This window comes from Corylus avellana, chromosome 8 (genome assembly GCF_965113065.1).
Source record: "Corylus avellana chromosome 8, dhCorAvel1.hap1.2, whole genome shotgun sequence".
Taxonomy (NCBI): domain Eukaryota; kingdom Viridiplantae; phylum Streptophyta; class Magnoliopsida; order Fagales; family Betulaceae; genus Corylus; species Corylus avellana.
Window position 1 is genome coordinate 15,850,105 of NC_142497.1, and position 24,687 is coordinate 15,874,791.

The 24,687-nt window shown below is 40.0% G+C and overlaps 4 protein-coding genes across 6 annotated transcripts; 1 reads left to right on the forward strand and 3 right to left on the reverse strand.

Annotated features, from left to right (window-relative positions):
- Positions 1-7,578: 7,578 nt before the first annotated feature.
- LOC148584175 (uncharacterized) lies at positions 7,579-8,442 on the reverse strand. The gene has a single exon (XM_088518779.1). The coding sequence runs from the start codon at positions 8,440-8,442 to the stop codon at positions 7,579-7,581; it is 864 nt and encodes a 287-aa protein (XP_088374905.1).
- Positions 8,443-10,788: 2,346 nt separating this feature from the next.
- LOC148584176 (putative disease resistance RPP13-like protein 1) lies at positions 10,789-13,148 on the reverse strand. 3 transcript variants are annotated; one of them, XR_015913024.1, is made up of 3 exons: positions 12,224-13,148; positions 11,951-12,133; positions 10,789-10,865 (listed from the first exon to the last, which is right to left on the reverse strand). XR_015913024.1 is itself a non-coding variant. In XM_088519299.1 (2 exons), the coding sequence occupies exons 1-2, from the start codon at positions 13,022-13,024 to the stop codon at positions 12,071-12,073; spliced, it is 864 nt and encodes a 287-aa protein (XP_088375425.1). In that variant the 5' UTR covers positions 13,025-13,148; the 3' UTR covers positions 11,681-12,070. The 3 variants fall into 3 exon arrangements, 1 of the variants encoding a protein (XP_088375425.1); XR_015913025.1 differs by having other exon boundaries at positions 10,794-10,857; XM_088519299.1 differs by lacking the exon at positions 10,789-10,865 and having other exon boundaries at positions 11,681-12,133.
- Positions 13,044-15,004, reverse strand: LOC148584177 (putative disease resistance RPP13-like protein 1). Its single transcript, XM_088518780.1, has 2 exons — positions 13,149-15,004; positions 13,044-13,056 (listed from the first exon to the last, which is right to left on the reverse strand). Exons 1-2 carry the CDS (start codon positions 15,002-15,004, stop codon positions 13,044-13,046), a joined length of 1,869 nt encoding a protein of 622 aa, XP_088374906.1.
- A 2,722-nt stretch (positions 15,005-17,726) lies between these two features.
- Positions 17,727-19,865, forward strand: LOC148584178 (putative disease resistance RPP13-like protein 1). Its single transcript, XM_088518781.1, has one exon. The coding sequence runs from the start codon at positions 17,727-17,729 to the stop codon at positions 19,863-19,865; it is 2,139 nt and encodes a 712-aa protein (XP_088374907.1).
- Positions 19,866-24,687: the final 4,822 nt, after the last annotated feature.

Here is a 24,687-nt window from a genome sequence, read left to right on the forward strand (position 1 = left end):
CCGGACTTGGGTGGTTGCTTAGGACCTAATACGAGTCGTTTTTGAGGAAATGGACCCATTGTAGTTGAAGGCCATGTGAGACAATGTAGGAACCATCCGGTCAGAGATGATAGAGATAGTGATTATGCTAACACTACTTAAACTTAGGCGTTGATTTTGTTATCTTATGTTCAGACAATTATTTTATGATTTTGGTTCGTAACCTATTTTGATGATTAGTCTGTTGACCAGTACATTTGGAGATCTATTTATGTTATGAGGTTTATCTTTACCTGGTGTTTATAATTGTGATACTTAGTTATTGCTTTCTTGTTTCTTGTGGTTAAAGTCTTCCGATGTATTCTCTCGTTTAGGAGAGGTTAAGATCCCTGAGCTTTGTCCCGCGAGGGGCAAGTCTGGGAGACGTACCATGGAGTCAATTACTAGTTAATTGATTTCCATTGGGGCGTTGCATATTTCATGTGAGACTTTATTTTCTATTGTATTATGTTCTTTTAAATATTGCATTATTATTGAATAAAATAAATCAAACAAGTAAATTATTCAGACCTTGTGTTTGTAAGAGTTGAGAGTACCTCTAATTGCTCACAGGAGGTCTTTGAAAATCCTACCATAGGAAGTCCAAGATTCCATGAAAATTCTATCATATCTATCATTTATGTAAGTTCTCATCCCATATTACGTAAGCAAGTAATATTTGTAGGGTTAAGTCGGTAAAAAAGTTGATCCATGACATGTTTATTCAAGTTTGTGTATATTGTCAATATTGACTTAGTCGGACTAAAATGGTCATACTTTTGAGTACGAACTCCGATTGAAGCAAACTTAATGGAGCTCAAAATTATACAAATTTTTATTTCATGAAAAATTTTCAATTCCAATCTTTACCCGGTCAAAACCGGATGTGAATAATGGGTAGAAAATCTGCATGTTTTCGGAACCGACTTTATGATTTTATAGCTATATTCTCAAGTCTATGTAAGAGGCTTTGGAGCATGAATTTGTGGGGATTGGAAGCAATATTTTGAGAGAGAAAATAGGCAATTCCTTCATATGCTAATAGAGAAAACTTATATTTTGTTACTCTCAATTGCTTCTTTCTTAAGTGTTTGTTGTAAAGCACAACCGTTCATCAACAACAGAAGCCTATTGGATTTCTAGTAAAGAAGATCAAGTATAGAAGTTGTCGAAAGGTTCTGGGGGAATGGCTGCGGTAGCGGGCAAGCAAGTTGTTTGCTTAGTACAAGGGTGTGTCTTTTACAAAGGTTTTGTAAGTATGAACATCTTGTAATTTTTCATTCTTCTATACTGGAATGATTTTTTGGTCAAGCTACCCTAGAGTGATTTTACATTTGAGGTGCTCAAAGAGTTTCCATTTTGTCACAAAAATCCTTGTGTTGACTGTGTGATGATTGATATTGTAACATCCCGATATTTCTCTTCTTTTATCTTGTAAATAAATTTGAATGTTGCGCTGAAATAATCTCATATAGCGGAAAAACTGAAATTTTGAATACAAAACAATACCGTTAAAATACTTTTCTTTATACAAAAATACCCAAAGCTAAGTCGTACAAGGCATTTATACAAATCTATCTGACAGTCTAAACTCTAGACAAAACTTAACCAACTTGGAATCTCTGTACATTTCAATATGAATCTCTAATCACAACTGCATAATTACCTTGATTTTCCATTCCTGCAAACACTACAAAAACTGTGAAGTAGTGAGTCAATTGATTTCCGACAATATAAATCATTGTTGAATCATATATATCAAAATGACAAACAAGTTATAAAACCACAAGAATCCGTATTATTGGATATCAATATCATACTCAGTAAGTAAGAATACTTACAGTGATTGTAGGAATGGATCATCAAAGGTAATTACTTGTTCAAACCCACTCTGCTGCAATTGATCCTTATCTAGAAATTTTCGATTCACTAACTCTTTTTTTCTCTCTCGCCCAAACTCTCATTCTCTCAAGTCTGCCTCTCTCGTTTGCTTTGGTTCAAAGGGATGAGAATAAATAAGTAAAGAAACAAAGAAGGGAGAAGCATTGTCGGTATAGTGGGAAAGCAAGAGAAATAATAAAATTGAAAGAATTCTTAGTGGTGCTAGGGAAAGTTGGCGTAAAAGTGGTTTAGGCCAATTACTCAAATTCATTAAAATAAACCAATAAGATGTCCAATACCTAATTTCCATTAATAATCCCACGATTTCCTCAACTGATAAAATCTCATTAAATCAATCACCAATTATTACAATCATACTCCCAATTATATTAATCAATCATCAATTATCAAATCTTTTAAATCTCCCAATAAAATAATCAAGATATAATCTCTCATATAAAATCAACATCATGATATAATAACCTCAAATCAATATTCATTCCTATAATATTCATATGATCTAATCAATTTTTCAAGAATAAATATCATTACCTAGTATGAATAATATATCATCAAATAAATATCTCTAAAATAAGACTTTAAAAATCTGGGACGCTACAGATATTTTGTGGCTTTGCGTTATTTAACCGTTGTAGAATTTTTATTTTTTAACATGCTGCATGATTGAGTTTAATTATGGTTGTTAATTTTTAAATTTCGCATTATATTGTCAATATCTATTCAACCCCCTTTCTAGGTGTTGTTTGGGGTCTTGGGCTATTATTTTTCACCTATTGTAACACGAGAATTAATGCTACAAACCCCAACATTTTTTTTTTTTTTTTGAAGAAAAGGATATTGAATTCTCATTGAAATCAGCAGGTGAGAGCATGACGCTCCACCATAACAAGTGCATTGATACAATCAGGCGGCTCAGAAAGCCAAAACCTATCCACTACACTCGTTGTTGCTTCTTTTGAGAGAACATGAGCTATACGATTCCCTGTACGCCTGACAAATGACATCCTCCATGGCTGTAAATCTGCAAGCTCCCGTTTAATATCAACCGCGAGAAGGCCCACTCTGCTCCAGTCCTCCTCCAGTGAGTTAACCGCAGCAACCACCACTTGCGCATCGCCCTCAAAATGGGCAGGCTTAAACCCCCGTGCTTTGCACATACGAACAGCCAACAGAGCCCCCCATGCCTCAGCCTCGGAAGGGTCAAGATTGCCAACAAGAGTCTTGCATGCAGCTGCAACCAACCGCCCCTCCTCATCCCTGACCACCACCCCAAACCCCATCAATCCCTGGGATGCTAGGACAGAAACATCCCAATTTACCTTCAACCATCCCGGTGTTGGTGCAGACCAGTACTCGGGATGAACAGGGTGTGTTGGTACAGGTTGGACATCCCCCGTAGCAGTCGCCAACGAAAACTCTTCCACAAAGTGAAGAGCGCCTTGAATCAAGATGTTAGGAGGTGTAAAAGCCCGACCAAAGACCACATAATTTCTTCTTAGCCACAGACGCCGGGCTATGCCAACAAATTGTCGAGTCTCCTCTGGATCACATTTTACAAAAACTTGATCAACCACCTGACTGAATTGGTCTCCATCGATCGACAGTTTTTGTAATTTAACCCCTCTCATACACCACACGTCCATGGCCGAAGGACACTGCCAGAGGATGTGTATGGTTGTTTCTTCTACTAGGCCACATATCGGACAGAGAATCTCATCTGTAATCTTCCTCCTATGTAGGTTTGTCCGTGTAGGGAGGATGTCGTGGCATGCTCGCCACAGAAAATTCTTTTCCACCGGTGGTACTTTCAGCCCCCATATACCACGCCAAAACCCTTGGCTTTCCCTCCCTTTTGAGCTCTCTGCCACCCCCTTTGCTTCTAAATCCAGCTGCATATAATAGGCACTCCGGACAGAGAAAGAACCATTTTGGTCCCTCTCCATATTTGCCTATCCTCTTGTTTTGTGCTACTGACCGGGATGGAATAAATCAATTGGATATCTTCCTTGGAAAAAAGATTTTCCAGCAAATCCGCTTTCCACCATGTCGTATCCTCATCGATAAGACTACATACTCTGGCATTTGGATCCAAGCCCTGCAGTGGAGATTGCACCATGAAGGTAGATGGTCGTGGAATCCATCGATCTTTCCAAATGCGCACTTTAGAACCATCACCGATCCTCCATATTAAGCCCGCCTTTAATAGTTCGCGCGAACTATGTATACTTCGCCAAGCAAATGACGGACGAGTACCCAACTTAGCTTCAAGAAAGTTACCACCCCGGTAATACTTCGCTTCCATGATTCGCGAGAGAAGACTATTCGGTGATTGCCATAGTCTCCATCCCTGTTTAGCTAGGAGGGCTTTATTAAAGCAACCCAAGTCTCGATATCCCAATCCGCCATTGGCCTTTGATGCACCCAAACGGGTCCAACTCATCCAGTGCACCCTCTTGGTCTCCTGGTAGCCCCACCAGAATTGTTGCATGAGGGAATTAATCTCCAAGCATAAGGATCGCGGAAGTCGAAAGACGATCATACTGTAGGTTGGAATAGCTTGGATAACAGCTTTAAGCAGGATCTCCTTTCCTGCCTGGGAAAGAAATTTCAGCTTCCAATCCTGTAACCTCCTCCATACCTGGTCTTTAATATTTTTAAACGCCGCCACCCGCGATCTTCCCACCAAGGCGGGGAGACCTAAATAGGTATCAAACCGCTGTGTAACGGAAATACCTGCTGCCTCCACAATCTTCTCCTTTTCAACCTGGGAAGAATTCTTGCTAAAAAATAAAGCAGTTTTATTGTTGTTCAACCGTTGCCCCGAGGCTTCTTCATATATATGGAGGAGACGGGTCAAAAAATTCCACTGAGATAGACTAGTCCTGCAAAAAAGCAAATTGTCATCGGCAAAAAAGAGGTGGCTTACACGGGGTCCTAGTTTAGAAGTAGGGACACCCGTGAGAGACCCCTCATTGTTTGCTTGGATCAGCAATGTACTCAGGACCTCAGCACATATAAGAAATAAGTAGGGAGAAATTGGATCCCCTTGTCGGAGACCCCTTGTTGGCACTATCTCCCCGCATGCCTCACCATTTACCAACACCGAATATTTCACAGAAGATACACACATCATTATCAAGTGAATCCACTTGTCTGCAAACCCCATTTTCCTCATTGTTTCTTCTAAAAAACCCCACTCCACCCGATCATATGCTTTACTCATATCCAATTTAACTGCCATAAAACCTCTCCTCCCCTTCATCCGAGAATTCATGGTATGAAGGGTTTCATAGGCAGCCAAAATGTTATCGGTTATAAGCCGACTAGGAATAAAAGCGCTTTGAGTCGGGGATATAATACGAGGCAAAATTTTCTTCAATCTGTTCGCAAGGACCTTAGAGATTATTTTATATAATACGTTACACAAACTGATGGGGCGAAAATCAAAAACATACTCAGGGTTCCTCACTTTAGGAATCAAAACAATATTTGTTGAATTCAATGTGGAGGGCATAACACCAGAATTTAAAATATCAAGAAGAGATTTACCAACCTCACAACCCATAGTCGACCAATGATGTTGGAAAAAACCCGTAGGGAGACCGTCGGGTCCTGGGGCTTTAAGAGGGCCCATTTGGTTTATGGCTATATCAATTTCTTCCCATTTAAATTCCTGCAGCAGATTTTCATTCATCTCATCCGATACCCGTCGGTCAAGAAACTGTAAACAAGATTTCCTCTCCACTGTAGGGCCTACCGAGAAGAGGTCAGAAAAATATTCACTAAAAGCACTCTGTATCTCCTCATGGGACTCACACACCGACCCGTTGACAGTCTTGATTTTCTTAATCCAGTTGGACTTCCTCCTTTGGCTAGCACAAGCATGGAAAAATTTTGTATTGCAATCTCCCCACTTGAACCAGTCCATTTTTGCCCTTTGTTTCCACATTATCTCTTCTTGGGTCTGTAGCAGGTTTATTTCATTTTTCAGCCTCCTAGCTTCCTCCCCAGCTCCTGCATCCTCCATGCCTTGTACAGCGTCTAGCCTTCTCCTCAAAGAAGATAATTGGCTTTTTGACGACAACAGAACCCCTTTCTGCCATTTAAAAATTCCAGCCTTACAGTTGTTCAGTTTTTGCGCCACTTGGGTCCATGTGTCTCCCACTGCCGAAGGTTGCTGCCAGGCACATGTAATTATCTCATTATACCCTTGCTCCTTCAGCCATTTAGCTTCAAAACGAAAGCTATTCTTTCGTTTAAAACCTAGTGGGGTCCCCACCAGACAAGCCGTCAAAACTGCATGGTCAGATGTTGTAGAAGTCTCAACGAAGATTTCAGCCCCCGGAAATAAATCACACCACTCCGAGTTTGCTACCCCCCTATCAAGCCTCTCTTTAATAAAAGTTTGGCTCTCTTGGCAATTACTCCACGTAAATTTGGGCCCGCGATACCCCAAATCGGAGAGCTCGCAAAACTCCAATGTCCTTTGAAACTCCTCCATTTGACTGTTCGGTCTACCCCTCCCACCCCATTTTTCAGCCTGAGATAAAACTTCATTAAAATCTCCTAGGCATAGCCATGGGATGGGGTTTCGCCCAGCCATAAATTTTAACAAATTCCACGCTTCTTTCCGTTTGTCCGCCACTGGGTGTCCATAGAAACCCGTAAAATTCCACGTGACTTGTGAGTCTGGAATTTGGATAAGCGCATTGATATGCCTCTGGCTAAAATTCTGAATTTCCGCTATTATATCCTCCCCCCAAAATAAAGCTAGGCCACCGCTTTTTCCCACGCTGTCCACCACAAACAGATTATTAAAACCCAATTTGTGCCGAATTACATCCATTCTCTCCCTCCTTAGTTTGGTCTCCATAAGGAAGACCATGATTGGGCGCTTCTCCTTCACCAAGCGGCAAAGGTCGTTAACTGTCCGAGGGTTCCCAAGCCCTCGGCAGTTCCAACTAAGGATCTTCATTGCGGTCAGCGGGGCTGCTCCACAGCCTCCGCCATCCCCGAACCATCAAAATGATCAGACTTTTCACCAAGCCCTTGTTTCCCTTCTGCCTCCACCTCCCTTCTTTTGCTGGTCCCCTGTTTTGGTGTATAAAGGGAATCTCCAAACAGCTCCTGCTCCCCCCTTTCCTTTCTTTTCCAACTTGTCACTTTTCCCCCACAAATGCCATTTGCAATCTCATTCCTTTCTTTCGAGAAACCCAGAGAGGCCAGCATTGTTTTTTCCACGTCAGCCAAAACAGGTCCGGTAAATGTGCCATCTGGACGTGAGTAAACATGTGGGGAAAGACCAACCTGACCTCCATTAGCCCCTCCCTTCGAATTCAATAAATTTCCCTCCTCTTTATCGCCAGCTACTGCATTTAATGCTTCATTGGTGACCCTTTGTTCCTTTCCATATGGAGTAGAGAAATCGTTCTGCATCTCGCCATTAAATGTAGTGTCACATTCCTTCTGTGAAAGCATTTTGCCACCCCGTCCCTGAGACTCTCGCCTAATATTACGCTGTCTGGCTTTTAATTCTTCAGTTTCTTTTTGGGCTTGGAAATGGTAGGATTCGCCCGCATTGCCATGATTCACGCCAAAATCCCCTCTGGTTTCCATAGGAAGTTTTGACTGATTACGGTTGTGGCATCCCCTCTCCGGCTAGCCGTGTTCTCCCTGGTACAGACCAGCGCCGTCAAAAAACCAGGTTTGGGACTGCCCCCTCTCGTCTTGGACCCCTTCAGACCCCCCTTTCCGCGTCACCGATCTTCCAAGACCCCTCACCGGCCTACGGGGTGGTGAAGGGACCCTCAACCAAGGCCCAAATTCTGTGGGTGCTCCTTGCCGTAAATTGTTCCTATTGGGGCAGCCTACTTTTCCATGGATGATGACCCCACAATGATAACAGTACTTGGCCAGTCTCTCATACTGGAAAGGGATCCACCGCTTTTCCCCTTGGATTTTGAGCATCCTCCCCCTTGCAAGGGGTTTCATGAGATCCATCCGGATTTTAACCCGTAGTGACTCGCCCCAACCTACCCCATTTCGGTCCGTATCAACCACTTCAACCTCACCAACAGAAGCGCCCAGCATTCGTCCCGTCTCCTTCCCCATGCACCCCAGTGGCAAGTTTACCATTCTCACCCAAAAGGCCTCTTCTCCGAAAGTGAGAATAGCAGGAGATGCCTTACCATCGAAATCCTCTATCACGAAGAGACTCCCTTCAAACACCCACGGCCTGCCCTCCAGGATCCGCTTCTTGTCCCCCTCCTCCGTGAATTCCACTAGAAAAACATTCTCTCCCAAGACTTTGAAAGAGAGATTTCCCGATGGTTTCCACCATTTTTGAAGGGTGGTTTTGAGCGTTTCCTTACTCACAAAATGATCCGCCATGAGTTTTCCGACCACACATGATCTTCCCCGTGTTGTAACTTCCTGCCATTCCAGAACCGGAGCCTCCCACTCCACGCATTCCTCCTCTGTCAACGACAGATTCTTCCACATTGTCACCAAAACGTCTGCCATACTATAGAAGCAAACTTTGTCGAAACCCCAAAATCACGTTATACTTTCACCGCCTCACAAAGGCATGAAAAACTATACTTCTCTACTAGGTGTGTTCTAGAGAGAAAACATGACGTTATCAACACATTCTTTCATTTCGCCGTACGGCTCGGGTTAGTTCTACCCCAACATTTTTTTCCAAATGATCTGGACTCCACATTCATTTAAAAAAAAAAAAAAAGGGGGAAAATCCAGTTTACCCCCTGAAGTTTCAGGAGTTTTTCAATTTTAACCCTGAAGTTCAAAAATTGGCAATCTACCCCCCTAAAGTTTCAAAAATTAGCAATTTAAACCTTCCGTTTAATTTTTCCGTCAAAATGGACGGAAATCTATGAAATTACATCATTGCCCTCAGGCTTTTTTAAAAAAATTTCCGTCCAATTTAACGGAAAAATTAAACGGAAGGTTTAAATTGCCAATTTTTAAAACTTCAGGGGGGTAGATTGTCAATTTTTAAACTTTTGGGTTAAAATTGAAAAACTCCTGAAACTTCAGGGGGGTAAACTACATTTTTCCCAAAAAAAAATCTAAACTTATTTATTTATTGAATGGACCAGATCATTTGAGGAAAAAGTGTTGGGTTCTTTAGCATTTCTCTTGTAACACATAATTAAGTCAATTTAAAGTGATCTCGTCCGGATAGGATTATTAACTCGTTTGGAGTAGCACAATACTCCTCCTTGTCCAGACCTATTCTGGATGAGATACCACACGACCACCTCGGATCTCCCTTAATTCCCCTCGTCTGGACTTGTTCCGAAGGAGATAGCGAACAAGCCTCTTGGATCTCCATTCTGAACAACTCCTCCGAGGCCACCCTTGGAGATGAACATAGAACTTGAATTGGAATTTCCCTGTAACATTAGCTCAGATAGCTCTGCAGGTACTGTAATTCTCAAATGCTACTACTATCTTGCCATATGAAACCAGAATGACCATGCTGTTCTATTGGAACTTGGAAGAATGCAATTGCATAAATTTCACACGTGTAAGCATTTAGATGAATTAGTACAATATGATTGGCGACATATCTCCCTTCCTAAATAAAAAAGTCTTGGATGTTAACATGCCAGTTGCTAGTATTTGCTATGCCGGCATGTGCTTAAATGCAAATGGTCTCGCTCCACTCTTGTACCCAACTCTTTAAAGACAACGAAGTCCCCTTTATCTCAAATTGGTGCAATATAGTGAAATTTCACAGCTCTTAGCTAATGTTTGATACCCGAAATAACTATTCCTTTAGAAAAATAAAAAATAAATAAATAAGGACTAGCTTTTGTTAGGAAGAAAAAAATGAGGTATAAAATAGCATTAGTGTTAAGACTATATGCTAAGGATCTAACACTTTGAGAGGAATAGCTATTCATTTTTTTAAGAAATAGTCATTCCCTCGTGGGTCATGAGAACGACTATTTCATTTCACATTCTTTCATTTTCAATTAAAATTATTCATTTTCTTGATTGAATAATCATTTTGCGTAGCAAACATAACCTTAGCCTAAGAAACCTCTCGCAAGCAGAACCAAGTCCACCCTTCTGTACATGGGAGTCATAAAGATTCTACTAGGGTAGTGAACTACATCAACTGCAATGCTTTATTTACAATCTGCATGAAACTTCAAAATTAAATGTTTGAAAACAAAACACAAGCTTTATACCATCATTATACAAAGTTCAAAGACAAAATATTAAAGAACAGCCAGTGTGCTACTACAAATGATGTTCAAAATAAGAAAAATGAGGTAGGCAAAGTTTATTTACTACTATTTGCCTGACTTGATTTTAAATATGATGAATCAGGCCAATGGCGGAGACAGCTATTTTATATTGGGGGTGCTGCTAAAATATTTTTTGCGCCCTAAAAATTTTTTTCACCTTAAAAATTTGGTAATTCACACAATATATGCATCACACAAAATATCTATAAAAGTTCATAAATATGTGCTGAAATTGATATATTAGAAATGTAACATGTCGACACTATATCAAAAAGATAAAAATGCAAAAAAAAAGTGTCTAGAACTGCACTTTACGGTCACTGGCCATAATCACTCCAAGAAGAACAACGGAAATTTGACCAACTATACATCATTTGAGATATTACATCAAACATGTGATGTGTGTTAAGTTTGAGGGTGCTGTGGGTTTTAAAAAAAAAAAAAAAAAATTAAATCCTTCCGTGCCTCCACCACTGAATCAGGCACACAACAAGTTCTTCTCCTTCAAGCTTTCAACAGTGTCCTTTAAACTCGCCTCCAAAGGAGTAAAGTTACGGCCTAAACTTTTTTTTTGATAAGTATCTGTGCATAAAGTTAAGGCCTAAACTTTCCGCCCTCTCCTTGGACACCTTGTAGGTTGACACAAAAGGCTTGTCATCTGCACATCTGCAATGCATAAAACATGAGTCAATTGTGTAGGATTATATTACAGTAGTAGGTGATATATGTTACACAACAGACTGTCCAATTAATAGGTCCTGGATTCAAATTGACTATCTTTGATGCTTGAGTTTGAAAATTCAAAACATTCAGTTTGAGGTAACCAAGCTATTCAGAAATTATATAATTTGTTGGTGTTGTAGTTTAGCCCACACTGGGACTATAAACACCAACACCAAGATATCAAACATCAACCAAAAGGAAGAAAAACCAAGACTACATTACAAAGGGTTTAGAAAAGGATCTTAAACACACTCTGATACCATGTTATAGTTTGCATGAAAAGTTTAGATAGAAGGTGGAAGCTCGTTACCATTACGTAGCCTACCTCACACATCTTATTATGTAGGTTTCAAGAAATATAACAATCCACGGTGAATGCCATTAGATTTTGCTCTTCACAAGTTTTGGCTGCATGTATAGTGCCGACTATAGTTGCTTGTTTTATCTGTACTACTTTGCCAGAGAATGAGTTCACTAATTGAGACTATTTCCTCAACAATTCAATAAATCTTTTATGGTGGGCGATGAGCCTCTTCACATGTAAGTATGAAACAAAAAAATACCAGAATGTTTAAAAAAAAAGTTAATTATTGGCAATTATAATTTGAGGGCTCAAATATATAACAAAACAAAATCCATTGAAATTGCAAATTTTCCCAGTAGCGCCCTTCACAATAAGCATAGACAATAAAGCCAGTCTATGAACACTTAAAAATTTTGCTACAATGCAGCCGACTTTAGGTTCTAGTTGTCACATCTCAAATCCCAAATGAGCATGGTACATGATACAATATCATCACTAGAAACCTCTCTAACACTTAAACCCAACCAAACATTCAACCATAGGGATTATGACCTCAATTTCATAATAGAACAAACAATTTGAAGAACATAAAAATGGACTGAAAATCCCACAATTCATGCATTCTTAAAACCCCAACTCTCAAACTTTATTCAATCAATTCCAATCCAATTCAAGTCAACCAAGATTGAAATTGTCCCAAGGAAGATAACGTTCGAAAACATACCCAAAGTGGTTCAATTTGACGAAAACCCTAAAACTAGAGCAGGACAGGGATGAGTTAAACCTCTGGCTTCCGGTGGAATTCCAGCCAATATGCGGTGGTTTGTGCGGTGGATTGTTGGGGTCACGTTCCTGGTTGTGACACTAAGTTTCTTTCCATCTTATTGTGTTTTGCTAGCTTTGTGCCCTGTACAAATAGAAGAACAGTTATCATTAAATTTCAAAGAGGCAGATAATATGCTTACTGTAAACTGCTATTATATATTTATATATGCACCTGTGGGCTATCGTGAACCACTCTTCTTGTTGGTATTTCTTGCAGCAGAGGACACCCATTTATCTTAACTCTTTTTAGTAAAGGAAGGTGGCCTGGTAACTTTCCCGACAGCTTGGGACAACTTTGAATAGAAAGCTCGCGTAGGTGTGGGAATTCTCCACAAGGAATCCAGTTCTCCCATTTCGCCATATTCTCGAAACATAAAGTCTCCAAGGATGCAAAAGGCTGCGAGACGCCTCCCTCATAAAACTCAGGACCAACCTTCTCCACCCTGTCCATACCTATGATAGAAAGGTCTTTGAGTGATGATAGTTGCCCAACTGGTGGCAATGATGTGCACCTTTTACAGTTTTCAAGCCTCAGGAGCACCATACTAGGAAATGAAGGAGGTCTTAACCATGTCGGAAATTCTGTACCACCAAATGACTTGATGGTGAGATCTTTCAAAGCCTTAGGAGGTTGTAACATGTTAAGTACGTCTAACTCACTTGTTTTGTCTTGCGGATCATCCACGTTGCAACTCCATTCCAACAACAACCCACCAAGATTGACCTTCTGAATTAAATTGGCGTATGTTGCATCCCTAGGTTGAATCACATTCTCTAATCTTGAAATGTGGAGTGTCCCTCCGAGATGCAACAAAGGCCCTAGCTCTTTTACACCGGAGCACGGACTTTTTCCCACAACGAAATCAGACAATGTTTGGAGACAAGTTAATTTACCCATTTGCGGAGGCATTTCTTTCAACCAACATGTTTTTCGAATATCAAGGTGGCGCAGGTTGACTAGGTTCCGAAACATTGTAGGTAATTTCTCTAGCTTAGAACAATTCTCTAATATCAATGCTTGTAAGTTGTAGAGAGTTGTTATTGATTTAGGCAATCTCGGGATACTAGTGTTAGAAAGGTCAAGGTATCGAAGATGCCTCAAGTCGCCAATTGATTCCGGTAAATCAATTATGTTGTATCCACCCAAAGAGAGCGCCCTTAAGCTCCGAAATTTCGGCAACAATTGAAGAGGAAATTTACAATTGAATTGACAGCCCCCTTGTTCTGGGCGCATAAAACGTAGGAGGGTTCGTAAATACGTGAGTTTAGAAATACCCTCAAACATTTGGCCATCAGATTTGCCGCCCATGTAAGACAAATGCCGAGCCCTTCTAGAAATTCGCCGCCCAAATCCATCCCCCAATCTAAAGCACGTATCTCCTGCAACCGATTGGGACAAATCGTTGACGAGGTCATGCATCACAAACCGCAATCGATGCCCGCTTGCCCGTTGGAAAAAGGACCTTGTCAACAGATCGCGAAAAAACTTGCTACCCAAATCTTCAACTTGCTTTCCGTCCTCTTGTGGGTGAACTACACCTTCTGCCATCCATAGCAGCACTAGCTGCTTCTCGGTAAACTCATAGTCCTTGGGGAGTATTGAGCAATACGCAATGCACCTCTTTAAATGTGAAGGCAGATAGTAGTAGCTCAACAAAAGAGCTGGAACAATTCCACTTCTCCCTTCGGGTATATCCCATATCTTGCTCTTCAATACAACTTCCCATTGATCACGGTTCAGTGAAGTGCGTAAGAGGCCACCGAGGGTCTTTGCGGCCAAAGGCAAGCCTTTACACTTTTCAACGATTTTTTCACCAATATCTTTAAGGTTTGGATATGAACTGAAGTTGCTAGCCCCCAGTGCATGTTTGGTAAATAAAGACGAACAAACGTCATTTGACAACTGTTTCAAAATGTAAGCTGGAACGGTACCCATCTTTGATGAAACCACGGGCTTGCGAGTTGTGATGACAATTGCACTCCCCGGAGCCCCTGCTTTTAAAGGAGCACGTAGGGTCATCCAGTCATGGTAGTTCTCATTCCAAACATCATCTAGAATAACTAGAAACCTCTTCCCCTTCAGATTCTCCCTTAGTTTGACATGCAAAAGATTTAGATCATTTTCATCAAAGTGCTCAAGGATGACAGATTCTAAAATTGTTTTTGCGACCCTAACAGCATCAAACTCTTCAGAAACACAAACCCATGCTCTTAGATCAAAAAAGTTCTTCACTTTTTCATCCTTGTATACAAGCTGGGCAAGAGTTGTCTTTCCTATACCCCCAATACCAAGGATAGGAATCACAGAGATTTCAGCAGGATCACCAAATTTTTCACCCAGCAACAATTCAAGTACAGCCTCTTTATCTTTTTCCCTACCAGAAACATGAGCATCAGTCATTACCGTATCTTTTTCCCAACCATAAACATGAGCATCAGTCATTACAGTATATTTTTCCGAACCATTTACATGAGCATCAGTCATTGCAGATCTTATTCTGTGTAACCTTCCATCAGCACATTCTTTCAATTTCAGTTGATATTTTCCAGTGATGAGATCATTGAATCGATCCGTGACCTCCTTTAACCTCAGCCTACTATTGATTTTAAAATCGCTTGCAGTCGAACGATTATAACAAGCAGAGATGAGGTTCCGTACCTTATATGTGCTGGCCAAATCTCCTCCCTTCAATCGGCGTTGCAAAGCTTCTGTGATGAATTCATCCAGCATGTCATCCAAATCGTAAGCCAAGTTTATGAGATCATCCAGCCATTTTTTCACAGGCCTCTCAGTAGGTTGCTTCTCCTCCGTATCATCAAGCACTGCCCGAATTATTGACAACGTTTTCCTCAACTGGTCCAGCTCTTTTCCGATTCCTTCTTGACGTGCAAAGTACAGTAGCTCGTGAGACGCCATTCTTTCAAACAGCCCTTGGAGAAGGAAGGACTCCATCGATTGCTTTGAGCAAAGAAATGAATCAGAAAAAGGATAGATGGTTTGTATGCTGCCTGTAAATCAGATCTCTTACCTGCACATAGTCTTGATTACCACATATATATAGGAGACATATGTTACATTTCCTTTCTCCTTTTGTGTTAAAGATTGTGGGGCCCTCTGCTGACATATGCTACATTTCCTTTCCCTTGCTCATTTTGTGTCAAAGATTGTGGGTTACATTTTACTGTTCCTTTCTCATTTTGTGTTAAAGATTGTGGGTTACATTTTCCTGTCCCTTTCTCATTTTGTGTTAAAGATTGTGGGGCCCTCTGCTGACATATGTTACATTTCCTTTCTCATGTGAAAGCAATTTCTTTAGTTTAGACGGCTGCGATTGCTTGATCCTGCGTTATGTGGGTAACCTTGACCTTTTAAGCCTTTTTTTTGACCGTTTAAGCTGAATTGATGGACCAAAGCTTTTTATTTGAACTAGTCAATACAGTACACAGATTAGTATTACCCGTGTAGTGGGATCCCGTAGATAGGGCCGAGGTAGACATCCAATAAAATAACTTTCTTTTATTCAATTATTTTTCTTTGATGAAGGATCTAGATTCAAAACATGATAATTGATATTGACTCGCAATTAATCGTTATTGCCAAGGTAGGAATCGAACAAAGTAAAGTAAACTTCTTCAGTTTTCCACCACCACAAAGTTCGAGCACCAGCGCCACACTATATAAATCTCGTTTAAATGTGCAATAGAGTTCCTTAAATTAAGGAAATTTAAGAGAATCAAAAGTGTTGTCATAGATTTATTTGAAATAATATTTAAACGACTTTATTTTTCTTTTATTTTATTTTTAACATTTATTTAAATAGAAATATACTATTTTGCATTCTATAATCTTTTTACCCACCGCCTTTTAATATTTTATAATACAATAAAATATTAAGAGATGGTGAGTAGAAAGTTTAAAGAATGCACTATAACATATCTCATCTAAATAATATTGAAAAATTAATTTAACTTTTTAAATTAAAAGTAAAAAATAAAATAAAGAAAAACTACTGCAAGTAAGTGCTCCTACATTCGATGACAACCATTTTCAAACTTGATGATATCCATCCAACAGAAGAAAAAAATTTGATTTATTTAATTAAATAATTCGGTCAAATTTCAGCAACTCCGGTGCCATGGCTTTCTCCGTAAAAAGAAAAGGATGAAAAGATAAGGAAGCATGAAAATTTCCTGTAGCCCTTTTTTTTTATTCAATTAAAAAAAAAAAAAAAAAAAAAAAAAAAAAAAGGAAGCATGAAAAAGACAAAAGCTTGAGCAATTTTGGATGTTCTTCTTGTGGACAGAAAATTCAAATGGGGATGATTGTGGGCCCTTGCTTACGCGCTTGTAGTAATGTGCTCGGTTATTTCCTTAGTCATGATTATCCTTCCACTTGAGCAATAAATTATAATGGGCCCTTGCGTGCGCGCTTGATAGTTTGACTCTTCGAGAGCAGACGAGGCAGACCTCCCATAAATTAACTTTCTTTACTCAATTATTTGCCGAAGGATATAGATTTTATATTTTATATTTTATATTTTTTTAGATCTACCTTGCTAGCTGTAGCCTGTATATACGAGGGGGAGTCGTGATTCAGAGTACAGCACGCCGTGCAGGAAAATAAAATTTTTAATATTTTAATGTAAAAAGAAAAAAAAAAAAAAAAAATTTGACGTGCTATTTTACTTCACCTTACGAGAGGATCCCACTGCACGGGTAATCTTGACTGTATTTGGCAATAAAATCGAAAAAGGAAATGAAAAGATAAAAATGTTATGATTAATTTTGATAATAATTTTTTAAAATTTTTGGTCCGATCCAGCCCTTCTTTGCCGAACACAGACCTTGTGTACGCTATTGAATAGTTCAAATAAAGAGTTTTTTATCCATCAATCAAGCTTAAATGGTCAAGGACACTCGCATAAAGCAGGATCAAACAATCTCAACCGTGTAAACCCGGAGAAAGACGAAAGCATTTTAATTTTTTCTTGTAATTATAGGCCTTGTTTGTTAAACCCTACCCCATTCCACCATGCTATTCATTTTATTTTATTTTAAAAAATATATATATATTTTCACTTTTATATCACATCATTTATTTTTTATTACTATTCAAATAAAAAAAAATCACTACAAAACAAAATTTTTCACTCAAGTGGAAGGAAAAAGACGAGGAATTGACAGAGCACATTTACCAGCATTGCAGCAAAGGGCCCTATATATTTATATTTAATTAATGGGTAAAGTTCACTTAACCCCTTAAATTATCACCTCAATGATAATCTACCTCCTAAATTATTAATTATGACAATTTACTTACTAAATTACCAAAACAATGACAATGTACCTCCCAATGTTAGCAAAATGATGAAATTACTCCTATAGAATTTTCAAGAAGACAAAAATACCCTTAAAATTTTGAAAAAAAAAAAAGAGTTAATTTTTAGTATTTTTGTTTTTATTTTAGCAAGGGTAGTTTCATCATTTCTAAAAAATTAGGGGCACATTGTCATTATTTTGGTAGTTTTGAGGGTAAATTGTCACAATTAATAGTTTGGGGGTGAATAATAAATTATCATTAAGGTAGTAGTTTGAGAAAGTTAAGTGGACTCCATCTTTATTTAATCTCTATAACAGTCAAAACATGGACTTTCTCGGAATAGCAATATCGGAGAATGGTCGGTTGTTCAAGGTTTCAGAGAAAAGCCATTTCTGCAATCCTGCTGGTGCTGGACATCTTTGTATCGTTTCCCGAGTCATCCCTTGCTACCCAGAAAACAATGGTGCTGTCAGAGGTCTTCATTGCTGTGTCCCTCCAAGCCCTGATTCAACTGCTGTCGTCTGGAGAGTTGCTGAAACTGGTATTCGGAGATGGACTTCGGAAAAAGCTGTACAAGTGGAAGGATACGCTAATAGTAATTCAGGAAGTCCTTGGTCACGCGGATGAGAAGCAACGTACTGACGGGGCGGTGAAAAGGTGGCTGGATGATCTCAGGGACTTAACTTACGATGCGATTGACATATTGGATGAGTTCGCCACGGAAGCATTGCGGGCCGAAAACCAGGCTAGCACAAGTAAGTTCATCCCTGCCTGCTGTACTCCTTTAGTTAAGACCAACATTAAACTTCGGCTAAAGGTACACAAAATCACTGCTCGATTCAATGAGATCATGAAAAAAAAGGATGAATTACAATTGATAGAAAATGTTGAGATGATGATAAGATGGACGACCTCAACTTCTTTAGTGGATGAGGGTCGTGTTTATGGCAGGCAGGGAGATAAAGAGGCTATACTTGAATTATTGCTGAGTGAAAGATATAATAATGATGCCAATATCTGTGTGATTCCGATAGATGGTCTGGGAGGGATTGGCAAAACATGTCTTGTCCAGTTTGTATTCAATGATGAAAAAGTGCAAAACCATTTTGATGTGAAAGTGTGGGCTCATGTTTCTGACAATTTTAATGTTCTTGGGCTAACAAAAAAAATTTTTACATGTGTCATCTATCAATCCTGTGAAGACAAGCATCTAGAACTGATGAAATTCATACGGGATAGCAATGACTTAAACTTGTTGCAAATCGAACTACAGAAGCTACTGTGTGGAGAGTCGTTTTTGGTCATTCTGGATGATGTCTGGACTTTTGAGTACAAGCAGTGGAAATTACTACTCATCCCTTTCCTAAAAGGGAATCCAAGAAATAGAATTATCGTCACGACTCGCGATCAAGGAGTTTCATCAAAGGTGGGTACCGTTCCAGCTTACCATTTGCAAGTGCTATCTGATGATGCTTGTTTATCAGTATTTAACCTACATGCCATGGGAGAAAGAGCCTTCAGTGCAGCTGATCCAAACCTTGCAGATATTGGTGGGAGAATCTGCCGTGAAAAGTGTAAAGGCTTGCCTTTGGCGGCGGTTTCTTATGGAGGCATCTTACACTCAAATGAAGAACCGGATCCTCGTAACTGGGAAGAAGTATCGAATAGGAGGATATTGGATGCGCCACAAGAGAGAGAGGAAATATTTTCAGATCTTATGCGGAGCTACGATGTTCTCCCTTTGCATTTAAAGAGGTGCTTTGAGCATTGTTCAATAATTCCTGAAGGTTATGAATTTGACGAGGGGTGGCTTGTTCGAATATGGATGGCAGAAAGTTTAATTCAACCAGAAACGGAAGATTTGGGTAGAGAGTATTTTCGAGTGCTGGTAAAGAAGTCATTTTTCCAAAAATCGAGCAACGATGAATCAAAATTTATGATGCATGACCTTGTCAACTGTTTGGCTCAATGGATTGGAAGAGGTACATACTTTCGGATGGATAATATATCTAAGGAAGATCTTAAAAAGGCTCGGCATTTATCCTACTTGTGTGACCACAATAGTTGTCCTCACAACTTTGAGGCTTGGTCTGAACTTACAGCTCGTTTACGAACCTTCTTACCTCTTGTGCCCCCAAATCATTGGGGTTGTCACTGCAATTGTAATTTTCCTCTTCCATTGTTGTTAAAATGCCAACGCTTACGGGTGCTCTCTTTGAGTGGATACCATATAACTGAGTTACCAGAATTAATTGGTGATTTAAAGTATCTACGATACCTTGATCTTTCTAACACTAGTATCAAGAGCCTGCCTCAGTCGATAACCACTCTCTACAATTTACAAACATTATTATTAGAGAATTGTCCTGACCTAAGGAAATTCCCTTCAAAGTTTGTGAAGCTAGTCAACCTGCGCTACCTCGATATCCGAAGAACATGTTTACCCGAAGAAATCCCTCGTCAAATGGATGCATTAACTTGTTTATTGACATAAATGGATGTCCTCTGCTATAATGTTGCAAGAAAGACCAAAGACGAGTGGTTCAAGACAGCCCACAGGTATACTAGTATATATAATAGCAATTTATGGTAAGCATATTAATTATCTGCCTCTCTGAAATTTAATGATTACTGTTCTTCTATCTTTCTTGTGATGATACCAATGCTAGTCGACTCGAATTGCATTGCGTTGGATTTAATTGATTAAAGTTTGACCTTGTTAACTATGCTTAAATTGTGGGATTTTCAGTCCAGTTGTATGTATGTTCTTACAAATTGTTTGTTCTATTATGAAATTGAGGTCATAATTTCTATGATTGAATGCTTGGTTCAGATTGATTGGGATTTGAGATGTAACAACTAGAACCCAAAGTCGGCTGCATTAATATTCTAGCAAAATTATATTAGTGCTTATGTAGACTAGACTCTTTAAATTTCAATGCTTATTGTGAAGCACACTACTGGGAAATTTTCCAATTTCAATGGATTTTGTTTTGTTATATATTTGATGCCCTCAAATTGTAGTTCAACTTTTCTTTTAAACTTTCTGTTAGTTTTTGTTTCATAATTATATATGAAGAGGCCCATGATTTGCCCACCATAAAATCTTCTGTTAAGCAAACAGTCTCATCAGTTAGTAAACTCATTCTCTAGCAAAGTAGTACATAGAAAAAACCAACTATTTTGGAGCCCTGTTCTGATTTTGGTAAAGTCATTCATTTTTTTTATTTAATGTCACATGAAAATGGAGCCTATTGTTGATTTTGGTAAATTAGTTTGGAGGTAGATCGAGGAAGTTGTTTCTTCGATTTTGATATGGGTGATTTTGATATGGGTAACAGGTTGTCGAACGGGATGATTTATGGGTTGAAGATCTTTGTTAAAATGGAACAAGTTTGAGTTGAAGATATTGTTTCAGATTTAGTTTGCTACTAAGGGTATGTTGTTCTTATTATTTAGATAGTGAAAGTTTTAGGAGAAACTGTTGCTTAATCCAAACCAGGGCAGCTTCTTGTATATATAGGATGTGCTGAGATGATGTGCATCTCAGCAGCAGGGGACAAGTCGTGAAACAGGGAGCTTGAAAAGGCTCCATGAATTAGGGAGAAAAGGCTGCTGCAGGGGCTGTCCAGTCAGCATGAAATCCTCTGCTGATTTCCAATGCTTAATCTGAGGAATCTTTTGGTGATTGTCATGCAGCTCATGCAACTCGCGATTGTGAGGATGTGTTAAAGTATGTGACTTTTTCAACCCATTAAAACGGTGGGCCCAGCATTAGTCCTTTTCCAAGTAGGAGAGGTTTTTTTTGTTTCAACCGGTTTTTCCTTGTATTCCTACACTATTGGTTGTGGGATTCCTATTTGTACTTGGACTTGGAGTTCTTGTGGTTCACCGACCTTGAGCACTTATATAAAGGCATTGAGCCTTGTGTTTTATAGTGTGCCAAAAACGTGAAGCACCAAAGGGAGGAGAAAAAAGAGAGAAAAAGTGAGAGTAAGAAAGAGTGTTTTTCCCTTTTTGTTATTATTCTCCTTTGGGTAAAGTGAGAATTGGGTGTATTTGGGGCTTTGGGTTTGAGTGGTTTTCTCGCCCTGTTACTCTCTTGTACTCATCTTTTGATAGTGAATTTCTCCGGGTCGTCTCCGCCAGTGGATGTAGGCTTGTTAAGCCGAACCACTTAAATCTTTGTGTCGTGTGTGATTTGATTGCCTAATCTTTGTTATTCCGCATTCTTCTTATTTTTCGCATCTCACGGGTCTTGGGAAATAGGATTAATTTCCTAACAACTGGTATCAGAGCTTTTGGTTCGAGTGGGAGCGATGGCAGGTGAAGAAGGAAAGATGGGAATCGAGAAATTCGACGGCAAAGATTTTGGGTTTTGGAAGGTACAGATTGAAGATATTCTTTATGGGAAGGATCTTCATCAACCTCGTTTGGAAGAACAACCCGACGACATGGATGATAGCGAGTGGGCTCTGCTTGATCGTAAAGCCCTAGCAGTTATCAGGTTATCACTGTCAAAATCAGTTGCACACAACGTTGTAAAGGAGAAGACAGCAGCAGGTCTAATGGCGGCTTTGTCAAGCATGTATGAGAAGCCATCGGCTAACAACAAGGTGCATCTGATGAAGAAATTGTTCAACCTAAAGATGGCGGAAGGAGCTTCGGTGGCACATCATCTCAATGAGTTCAACACCATCACAAATCAATTGTCCTCGGTGGAAATTAATTTTGATGATGAGGTTCGCGCGTTGATCGTCTTGGCATCTTTGCCCAATAGCTGGGAAGCAGTGAGGATGGCTGTGAGTAACTCTATAGGAAAGAGTAAACTAAGCTATGAAGACGTCAGGGATTTGATTCTCAGTGAAGAGGTTCGCAGAAGAGATGCGGGTGAAGCCTCTTGTTCTGGTACTGCTTTAAACCTCGAGACTCGGGGCAGAGGGCAAGACAGAAACTCTGGTCAAGGCAGATCAAATTCCAGAAAAGGGAGAAGCAAATTCAGATTCGACCGACAACCTGAGTGTTGGAACTGTGGCAAGACTGGCCACTACAAGAAGAGTTGCAGGGAACTGCGGAAGGAGACTGAGAGTGATTATGCAAATGAATTGACAGAAGAAGTATATGATGCCCTACTTCTATCTGTTGACAGTCCCCTTGATTCTTGGGTCTTAGACTCAGGAGTATCTTTTCATACGACAGCAATCCGTGAAATTCTCGAGAACTATGTTGGTGGAGACTTCGGGAAGGTGTATTTGGCTGACGGAACGGCGCTGGATGTTGTGGGCTTAGGCGATGTTCGCATTAGAGTTCATAATGACTCGGTATGGAAGCTACAGAAGGTCAGGCATGTTCTGGAGCTGAAGAAGAATCTGATTTCAGTGGGACAGCTTGATGAGGAAGGGCATTCAATTCATTTTCACGGTGGAAAGTGGAAGGTCAGCAAGGGAGCTAGGATTTTGGCTCGTGGTCATAAGACGGGTACTCTCTATATGACGACGAACAGCAGGGATACAATTGCTGTTGCAGATACAGATGCTGACTCAAAACTATGGCACCTAAGGCTTGGGCACATGAGCGAGAAAGGGATGAAGGTACTTATGTCAAAAGGGAAACTACTGGGGTTAAAGTCAGTTGAGTCTGATTTGTGTGAAGGCTGCATCATAGGGAAGCAGAAGAAGGTGAGTTTCGCGGAAGTTGGCAAAGCACCTAAGCTTGGAAAGCTGGAGCTGGTACACACGGATTTGTGGGGTCCCGCACCAGTGGCATCTCTTGGAGGCTCGCGGTATCACATCACATTTATTGATGACTCAAGTAGGAAGGTATGGGTTTATTTCTTGAAAAGTAAATCTGATGTATTTGAGACTTTTAAGAAATGGAAGGCCATGGTTGAGACTGAAACGGGCTTGAAGCTTAAGCGTTTGAGATCAGACAAGGGACGAGAATACGAAGACAGGGGGTTTAAACAGTTTTGCACAGTGAATGGGATTAGAATGGAGAAAACTATCCCGGGAATGCCGCAGCGGAATGGCGTGGCTAAGTGCATGAACATAACTCTCAATGAGCGTGCTAGGAGTATGAGGTTGCATGCTGGGTTACCAAAGACTTTCTGGGCTGATGCAGTGAGCACTACTGCATACCTGATAAATAGGGGGTCTTCCGTTCCCTTGAGCTATAGACTACCGGAAGAAGTCTGGAGTGGAAAAGAGGTAAATCTTTCACATCTGAAAGTTTTTGGTTGTGCTTCGTATGTCCAAGTTGAGTCTGATGCTATGAGTAAACTAGATGGTAAATCTAGAAAGTGTTTCTTCATTGGATATGGAGATGAGGCCTTCGGTTATCGATTTTGGGATGATCAAAATCGGAAGATAATTAGAAGTCGGAATGTGACTTTTAATGAGTGTGCTATGTACAAGGATGGGTCAAGTGCAGAACCTGAAGTTACAGAGCAGGAACCGAAGAAGTCTGAGTTTGTTAACTTAGATGAGCTTTCTGAAAGTACAGTGCAGAAAGAGAAACAATTCGTGGAGGTGGAGCTTGATGAACAGTATTCACTCACGGATAAATGTGATGACAAAGAATCTTCAAGAGACTTACAGCACCAGGAAGAGTCTTATTCTTTAGCAAGAGGCAAAGAGAAACAGGATCGAAAAGCACCAATGAGGTATGGCTTTGAGGATATGGTTTCTTTTGCTCTGACAGCTAGTAGTGGAGATCCATCATCTGTTCAGGATGGTATGTTGAAAGAGGTGGAGTTACTACGGAGAGGCAAAGCTTGGGAATCCGGAGAATTACCCAAGGAAAAGAAGGCTAAAGGGTGCAGATGGGTCTACAGGAAGAAAGAGTCATCGGAGAAAGCTGTATGGTCGACAGGACTGATAGGGAGGCATGGTGTAATGTCTAAATCAGGTCCTATGCTCAAGTTCAAGAGGCGCTTGGACTTGAGTGGCACTTGTGGAGTGTGATTGCCCTTAGGGGCTGAGGCGGAGACATCCGGAGGAGACATGTTTTGTTAGACTTGATGGGTTTCAAGTCAAGGTGGAGATTGTTAAAGTATGTGACTTTTTCAACCCATTAAAACGGTGGGCCCAGCATTAGTCCTTTTCCAAGTAGGAGAGGTTTTTTTTGTTTCAACCGGTTTGTCCTTGTATTCCTACACTATTGGTTGTGGGATTCCTATTTGTACTTGGACTTGGAGTTCTTGTGGTTCACCGACCTTGAGCACTTATATAAAGGCATTGAGCCTTGTGTTTTATAGTGTGCCAAAAACGTGAAGCACCAAAGGGAGGAGAAAAAAGAGAGAAAAAGTGAGAGTAAGA

Coding starts and splice junctions, on each gene's coding strand:
- LOC148584175 (XM_088518779.1), bottom strand. CDS start 8,442: ATGGCAGACGTTTTGGTGACAATGTGGAAGAATCTGTCGTTGACAGAG.
- LOC148584176 (XM_088519299.1), bottom strand. CDS start 13,024: ATGTTTCGGAACCTAGTCAACCTGCGCCACCTTGATATTCGAAAAACA. Junction 12,134..12,223: donor TGGTTCACGATAGCCCACAG/GTGCATATATAA, acceptor CTATTTGTACAG/GGCACAAAGCTAGCAAAACA.
- LOC148584177 (XM_088518780.1), bottom strand. CDS start 15,004: ATGGAGTCCTTCCTTCTCCAAGGGCTGTTTGAAAGAATGGCGTCTCAC.
- LOC148584178 (XM_088518781.1), top strand. CDS start 17,727: ATGGTCGGTTGTTCAAGGTTTCAGAGAAAAGCCATTTCTGCAATCCTG.